Consider the following 9,324-nt stretch of genomic DNA (forward strand, 5'->3'; position numbering starts at 1 on the left):
CTCTGTAGACCAGGCTGGTCTCGAACTCACAGAGATCCGCCTGCCTCTGCCTCCCGAGTGCTGGGATTAAAGGCGTGCGCCACCAACGCCCGGCGATGCCTGATAATATTAATCATAAACCAAAACAAGTATGTACCTGTTGGAGGGGGGTGTTACTAGTACAACAGAAAATCTTTCACTTCAACTATTACAAAGTTTCAAAAAGAACAATTTGGAAGATACTATGATGCCTCCTTTTATATACATACAAGGATGTCACCTTTAATGGTGCCAGGTGCTGATACATAACTAAAGCCAAGTTTCCCTGTACATTATCATTGTACTTCTTATGGCATATCATTAAGACTCACCTGCAGGACTGTCAGCATTCTCTCCTGGATGTAGCTGTATACCAGTAGAATCTATAGAATTTACTGTAACTGTCTGTAGATTTGGCAACTGACCAGTGCTTAGACTAACTGGAGTTGAAGTCAACGCTCCACCTGCTGCGACTTGACCAAGCGTGAGTGTCTGAACAGGCGTCAAAGTTATTTGCTGGGCAGCAGTATTCTGTATTTGCAAATTCTGCAAGTTCTGTACCCCTTGTACTTGAAATGTTTGCCAGGTTATCTGTCCAGAAGGGGTCACTGTCTGTGCCTGAATTAAAAAAGTTCCAGGATTCAGCTGCAACTGCAGGTTTTGTAAAGCCTGTTGTGATATATTTTGACCACTGGCTTGCACGCCATGGATTGTCTGTGGTGTAATACCTTGCACAATTTGGGCTTGACTGGTTGGTTGCTGAGAATCTTGAAGTTGTAGATGTTGTACAACAGGCTGTGCTGTAGAAACCTGAATATTCTGAGCCTGTGTCTCTTCAGAAACAGGCGACTGGATATAATTTCCCTGAAGATCTGAAGAATGGACTTGCCCACTAGAAGTAGTCAAGCTATTTGTGTTTTGTTGTAATATACCTGTGCTATCTATCGTAACAGGTAACTGTGATGAAGAGGATGTTGGCACAAATAAATCTGTATCAGTATTAGTTTCATTAACATCAGGAGAAACCCGCTCACCAGTCCTTTCTGAATTGTCTGAACTATCCATAGCTTGTCCTGTGTTTATCAAATGTCCATCGGCATTAATGCCTGCAGTCATTGTCTGAGAACTTCCCGAGAGTCCCAAAGAATCTAGATCAACACTATTGATTGGTACAAAGGTAATATTTCCTGGCAGACCAAGAGGCACATTAGCAACTACTTGAGTTTGGCCAGGAAATGATGAACCACCAATTGCAACTCCCTGAACCTGGACTTGACCAGTCTGTGGTATGAGATTCTGGATATTAGCAGGAGGTGTTCCAGAGGCAAGTAAGGTTTGATTAGAGCCAGGAATGATCTGAATTTGACTGTTTTCTTGATTTATACCCCCATTATCTGAGGAGCCTGTGAAGCCAATCTGAACCTGCTGGGCATCTGTTGACTGAATCTGTGGTATTACTTGATACTGAACATTGGACACTGTACCATTTGATGAATCTGATCCTGGTGCAACTGAAAATATTTGTTGATTCTGTAAATTCTGAAGGGGAAGGACATACTGCCCACTTGAAGTAGCAGCACCTGGAATCTGTACTAGATTACCAGCTTCATCTTTTATAGTTGTAGGTGTGGCTGACAAAACCTCCCATCGGTTTGGTGCTCCTCCTAACTGTGCAGAAGCCAAATCACCTGTCTGGATGAAAAAAACAAAAATGTTGTGATGTATTTGTTATAGTTTAACCCAATTCCAAAAAATCCTCATCTAGTATAAATCCCACTATGTAAATATGAAAGCCATCTTAATAAGACAAGAGTTCAAATACAGAAGCGGCGCTATACATACCATAGTGACTTTCACTTCTAATTGTAAATTATGATAACCATAGTACATCTTATTTACATGGAGAAGTACCTTAATCAGGATATTGTAGATTATTTTACAACCACAGGTTTTGTTGGTTTGTTTGTTTTAGGGGGAGATGGACAAGGTCTCACTATGTTGGCCAGACTTGTCTTGGAACTCACATATCCAATGATTTTTCAGACTCAGCCAAAGCAGCGGAGGAACTGGGGGTGTGGGTAGGTGAAGTATATATACATATACTTATATATATAGATAGGTAGGTATAGATATAGCTTAGCAATACAAATTTATCTTTTAAGCACTCATCTATATCTTTAAGCTGTACAAATAAAGGGGTGTAGGCAAGATTATGAACAGAACAGAGTGCAAAGAGTATTCAACCCACTAAAAATACTTAAATAAGCCAGGTAATGGTGAGGCACACCTTTAATCCTGGCATTCGGGAAGCAGAGGCAAGTGGGATATGAGTTCAAGACCAGCCAGCCTGGTCTCCAGAGTGTTTCAGGAGACTGCAGGGAAACCCTGTTTTAAGACAGGATAGAACAACTGTGATGTCAACACTCAGGAGGCTGAAGCAGATGCCTGCCTCAAGTTTAAGTCTAGCTTGGGCACTGAGCGTTGATGGTGCACGCCTTCAATCCCGGCACTCGGAACGGATTTGGAAAAAGAAAGAAAAAGGAAAAAAAAAAAAAAGGCTGCCTTGGTGCTATTGAAGCAAGCCTGGGCTATATAACAAGACTTTAAAAAAAGAAAAACAAGCAAAAAAACAAACAACAACAAAAACCTTCATATCAGGTACCACTGGGGGAATGGGAGAAGTAGATAGATATACACAAACTGCATAGTGTTACCAAGCTATCTGCATTAGAAGAGTAAATCTATGTATTATTGCTATGTTATAAATCTTAAAAAGCCACAATTTTATGTTTAAACCACCAAATTTTATTTATATATATGTGTGTGTATATACATATATATTATTAGTAACAACTATATACTATATTTACTATCTATATCTATATAGATATATAAACAACTACTAGGGGTGCAGGGAGATGAAACTTTCAAAAACAAAACAAAAAACATGTAGCATCTGGGTAATGTTAATAAGACTCCTACCCATAATCCCAGCATAGGGGAAGCAGGAGGGTCATGTGGAATCCAAGGCCAGCCCAGGCTGTGAGTAAGGCCTTGTCTCAAACAAACAAAAACAACACTTAATGAGGAAAAGTGATTGTCCTGTGACTACACAGAAGTCAAGTCCACAGAGTTTTAATACCAGCTAAATGCTGGATAATAAAGAGTGTGGCTGCACCTAATATCCTAAAATTGCAATAGAACATGAAGCATATATGTTTTACATTCTGTAACACTCAAGAATCATCCCCATGGTTTATAGATTTAGCACTAGAAAAAATGCTAATGTAGGCAAACAATGCAAAAAAATCCTACATAACAAGGTTAAAGAGCAGATTTTTTTAAAGGGGGGGAGGCAGAATCTGACATATGAATTTTTCTTTCATATGCCAGGTACCATAGTTCCACACTCTTAAAGCAATCCTGTGGTACTGTTATTAGCATTTATACCTCATAGATAAGAAATACAAGAGACAAGTAAACAGCCATCAAACAGCAGTGTATTTAATACTAAGGGGAAACACTTACCACTAGATCCCAACCCCTTCTCAAATACTGTTATACTAGCCCTCACTAAATGACTAGGAGTAAAGTATACTAAGTGAACTAAGACCAGTCATAAAAACATTGGGAAAAGGACCCTATATAACCTTCTTACCATCAAAATAAAGCCATTACTACCTCACTTATTCCAGATCCATTTTGATTTTCAATAACTCTGTATGTCACCGAACAATGAAAATATACAAATATAGCTTGCCCAGCAATGTCAAATATGACTGAGCATCAAGGAACAGCGTTATCTACTTCCTATGAAGTACTGCTTGAGAGGCCAGCCTAGTTTGTAACTGACACTAGCTTCTGCACAAACTTTACAACGGTTACTTATTTTAATTTTTTTACAGTCACCAATTCTGAGACTATAGTGAGACACTAAGAAATCCAATACTCAATTTTCATAGTTGAAAAGTCTATTCCAAAGAATGAACTACAGTTCATCTTTGATTTAATGCAAACATTTCAGCATATTTGTGAAGATAAAAAAAGCATGTACAAGCAAAATAAAATTTGTCTACAAATGGTCACAACTCTATTCAAGCAAACATAGACACATATACTAATATAATGTGAAAAGTGGAATATACTAACCACTAATCAAAACACAATGTAAGAACACAGAAAATGGGGGGTAGGGGGTGGGGACTGTCGATACTAAAGATAACATTAACATATAAAATTTTACTTTGGTCAGTTACAGGCATTAATAAATAGAAGTACAGACAATAAAATCCACAAGACAGAAAGAAACCTTAGGAGTTCAAGAGAGGGTCCAGAAAAGGCTTATATTCATAGACAAAAGCAATGGGGAATACAAGCAGACACTTCTGTCAAGACTTGTAAATGGCTTTGTAGATCATGCTAAATCGTTTGGACTTTATCCTGTAGATAGTAAATGAGAACTATAAAAGGTTTATAAGCAAGTGATTGGTGCAATCACATCTGTATTTTATAGAGATAAACTAAAGGCCCAATGAAGGAGACTGAAATAAATGCAGAAGAAAATAAATGAAGAAACTGGACCCACTACAAATCTCCAGGCCTGAACTAAAACACACTTAAAGCTAGTCTTCAACGTTTATATCAAGGATCAGGCACTGAAGTCACTTTTGGTTCAATTTTGACTTGGAACTGAAATTATAACCATAAGTAATCTTTTCTAAAATTACAATACAATGTTTTATTTCAGTCTCTCAGCATTTTAAGAAAACTGAAATTTAGTCTATTTTATCTGCATAAAATAAAATCCATTCATCATCTTAAGTTATTGTTCAATTGAGAATTAACTGTCAAATTTTTAGCTTGTATGAAATTCACAAATATTCGTAGAGTTATAGAGAAATACAGTACTTTATACTAAATCCACAAATATTCTTAGTTACAGAGAAATATAGTACTTTACACTAAATCCACAAATATTCTTAGTTATAGAGGAATACAGTACTTTACACTAAATCCACAAAGATTCTTAGTTATAGAGGAATACAGTACTTTACACTAAATCCACAAATATTCTTAGAGTTATAGAGAAATACAGTACTTTATACTATCATAAGCTAGTTTTACAAAGCTGTTACTTTGTCCATTTGTTTTCAAAATAAAATGACAAACGTATAACATACTGATTGATAATTTCTCACAAGAGTAATAAAGGAGATATTTAACCATTAGTGAACAGCTTTCTAGTCAACAAGTTCCTTGAAAATAAACACAGCTACTCAAGTGTCAAGTCCACCTAAATACTATCTATGTCACCTCGTCAGAGCTAAGTAAACTACTGGACCAACTTCCCACAGTAAACTCAGTTAAATGAAGGGGTAGACTTACATCAAACATAAAATGATAAATTAAGACTTTTGTGAATAATCCTAAAGTGAAAAGCACTTTTAAGAAAGTATTAGGGCTAGGTCAGTGGCTTATACCTATAAACCAAACACTTGGCAGGAGGCCCACTGGGGCTATATATCAAGACTGTCTAAAAAGGGGACAAGGAAAACAAACTCTGTATGTGCACACACGTACACACACACATATGCAAAGCATTATGTAATTTCAAGTTATCATTAATTATTAAAACTATGTTATCAGACTTAACAAAACATCCATTAGATACCTGGAACAAAGTAAGATCAATTTACACCTTCTGAATAAATGTATTAGTTTCAAATCACTCAAAAGAAAATTATAGGAAGTGTATATAGAATGAAAAAATCACTAGTAAAACTGACTTTGAGATATTAGTGGCCAAGAAACTATAAAACAATTTTAAACCTATTTATGCAATTCCACTATGAGCAAGTTCTAGATAGCTCAAAATCTACAAAGCCTTAAGTCTGAAGCCCTTTCCTTCATGCAAGTTCTATCAACATACCAAGGAAAAAGATCAAGTACACTAAATACCCAATGGAAAAGTAATAAATCCATCTAATACCAAAGACAGTGACCGGAAGCTCTGCAGAAACAAGGGGAAGCAGTAGGTGAAGACACAGTGGGGCTTGGGCTGCTTTAGGTGTCAGGTAAAGCTCCACAGAAGTTTCCTAGTAAAACTAAGCCAACATTTTTTTTTTTTTTTTGGTTTTTCGAGACAGGGTTTCTCTGTGGCTTTGGAGCCTGTCCTGGATCTAGCTCTGTAGATCAGGCTGGTCTACTCACAGAGATCCGCCTGCCTCTGCCTCCCGAGTGCTGGGATTAAAGGCGTGCGCCACCACCGCCCGGCTAAGCCAACATTTTTTTCAGTCACTCTAAGATTCTTACTAGAAATTAAAAACAAAGAAAACATTATCTAATATCAAAGTTGGCATTTAAGAAGTGTGTATTTTCACACACAAGGTAAAAAGAACCATAGCCTACAGAAGCCCTGGGGGGTGATAGCACTCCCAATGATGTTGCTATAGCAATTCATGACAAGGGCACTCTCCAATGGAACTGGGCATAAAAATGACAGAAAGATTGAAGGAAAACAAAACAAAACAAACAAAAAAACAGGATCTGTCTTCTTAGATTGTAGCAGTGGAAAAGGAAAAGAAACTCTCAATGCCATTAATTTCTCAGACCCCGTAAGTGGCTTTATAAATAAACTAGAACAAGTGTGGAATTAAGGTGGAATAAAACATAACATTCTTGGGCAGATACTCAAGAAAAACTTCAATTAGAACTCCAACTTCAATGACACTGTAGGGTCTTCCCCAACCCCAATGCGGGTGGGGGTGGGGGAGGGGTGGGAGAAACGGAAGGCAAGGCTTTGCAAGTGCTAGGCAAGCCCTGTCCCTAAGCTAAATCCTAGCCCTGTAGTAATTAAGGGCAAAAGAGCCTACTAGAAATGTGTCAGCATTTACCTGAAAAACTCATGAACACTAAATCTGTAACTTAAACAGTGATTTTCATAAGGTTTGCTTGTACAGTTTATTTCACTAAGTACAAATGAAGTAAGTTCAAGCATATAAATTGGACAAGTTAATTGAATATATGCAGAGATTTCATACTTCCTAAGTATTAGCAATGCAAACAAAGGAGCCTTGTTTGAGCGTCTTTGGCTGTCCACGCTAGAGGACATTACAGGTGGAACTGCGACGGTCTAATCTTTAGCTGCACAAACACCCTTGGCAGGATCCTCTCTTATAACAAGTTCCAAACTCAAATAGTATTTAAACAAGTCTTTAGTAGTTTTCATCTAGAAAAACCAAGCTAAACTGGCATTAGGTTCAACATCTGCACTTGACTTTAGACATATTTGCTAGCCAACTTCGATTAGAACCTAGATCAGAAAATGGACATTAATGGAAAAACTGGCAGAACTCAAATAAGATCTGCACTCTCTCAGCAATACATCAGTGCTGTCTCATAGAGCCGAGAAATGTGCCGAAGTAATGGAAGCATGGGGGGAGCTGGGTGAAGGGTTTAAGTTAACTCTGATTCAGCACTTCCAGTTTTGATATAAATCTGAAAATATTCCACAGCTTTTTAATGCAACTCTCAAGACACTATAGTCCTCCAGTGATCCCAGTAATCTAAGAGTACTAAAGACATATTTATCTCAATATAGCTTTAAATGTTGCAAGTATCCCAATGAATTCATTGCATTAGTTTATTCTCTAAAATGTTCCAAAAAATTTTGAATCACTTTTAAGCTGGAAATTAACTTTCATTTTCCATTAATGTTTAGACAAAAACACACAGAGAGCTCATGTTTTTCAGCTTATTCAACATTCAGCTCAGTTTTTTCCAACTTTGCTCAAAATGAGAAATGGAAAAAACTGAGACTGATCAAGTACCAAACATGCACACACACACAAAAAAGCCAAGTTTGGGGGTTCTCTAACAAAACTAAATTTTTATATTATTATTACTGTTAATGAGCTCAGATTATTCATGCTCATCTGGCAGGAAATGTGTTCTGGTAGTGACCTGATACTTCAGAGAATCTTAAAGCAAGGAAATATTGCTAATCCTGAATGAGACTAAAATACGTGTTTTTACCCCTAGCCTTCTTGCCACCATTCCCCTCCCCCATCTGTAAGGCATTTCTAGACTTTGGTAGTTACAAGGAAAGTCTTGCTGTATTGAAAATATTAAAGTCTGTTTTTCAATTTTACTTCTGCAGTGGCTTACAAAAGTAACCAATAAATTTATTCTGACATTTTGGGACTGGGGGTACTATAACTTACTTTAAAAGTTTGCTAATCTGCCTATGTTTGTTTAAAACTAATTTTCTGAAAAGCTTTTTACATTTTAATCTGCTTTAAAAAGTACAAGATATTAAAAACACTCCCAATGTCCATAGTATAAGACTTAAATTATCTATTTACTAACATAGTGTAAAAATTAGCAATAGCAAACTTTTCCAACAGTGACAATCCAAACTGCCACTACATAAATCGATTCTTATAACCCACCTCTAAAAAAATGTAGTCGAGAAGTGTGTTCACCTTAGGCTTAAAAAAAAAGCAATTGAAAGACCCTACAGACCCCCTCCTCAAATGTAAAACTCACGTTGCCTACAGTAAACAGTCTTCACGTAAGACTTCCAGCTCCTCTCCATGCCCTAGATATTCTAAAATTTCCAAAAGAACCCCAACACATCCTAATCAGAGTAGTCATAAATTTCAATTTTGCCAACCATATTCAACTCTAAGGACGGAGTGCACTAACATGCATATAAACAAAATGACTTTCACGTGCTTTTTGTTTCTAAGACCTATATTCTAGCCAATTTTTAACTTTTAAATTTCCATAGCCTCCAACTGTTTCACTTAACCCTACTCAGGAAAAACTGGTGCTAAGTTGTAGCAGACTGGAAAAGTCACGAATTGTGAATAGTTAGGGTAAAAAAAAAGAAACTGATAAAAAGTGTTCGTCCCTTCGTATAAAACACGCTCTTTAAATGATCTTGGCCTACACTAGCCAAGATCTGGGAACTTCAGCAAACCATCCCAAGATTGAAAAACTCTGGAAACTCGAGCCCCAGCCTCTGGAGCGGATTTTACCTATGGCCGATAGGCTCCGAGCCTGCACAGGCAGTGCTGCGAGCGTGTAAGTTTGCGAGCCCCGAGCCCAATTCCTCCAACATCCATTTTGGAGTCCCGTGCCCACCCCGCCACCGCCTCCCTCCCAGACTTCATTTTGTGAAGAATTTTGCGCGCGATGCCGCCGTGACAACCTCCGGGAAGCGCGGGCCGGCCTGGGCTCCCAGCCGGGACGCGAGCGGCCAGGAAAGCGCGGCGGGGACGGGGAGGCCGCGCGAGGCAGGCG

At 37.9% G+C, this 9,324-nt stretch overlaps 1 protein-coding gene across 1 annotated transcript in view; it reads right to left on the reverse strand.

Moving 5' to 3' along the window:
• The window catches only part of Sp3 (Sp3 transcription factor), a 45,485-nt gene that overhangs the window by 34,563 nt on the left and 1,598 nt on the right, over positions 1-9,324 (reverse strand). Inside the window, exon 3 of the mRNA XM_013346042.2 lies at positions 351-1,710. Coding sequence (XP_013201496.1) covers positions 351-1,710 — 1,360 coding nt within the window. The remainder of the gene's footprint in view (positions 1-350; positions 1,711-9,324) is intronic.

This window comes from Microtus ochrogaster, chromosome 4, assembly GCF_000317375.1.
Source record: "Microtus ochrogaster isolate Prairie Vole_2 chromosome 4, MicOch1.0, whole genome shotgun sequence".
NCBI lineage: Eukaryota > Metazoa > Chordata > Mammalia > Rodentia > Cricetidae > Microtus > Microtus ochrogaster.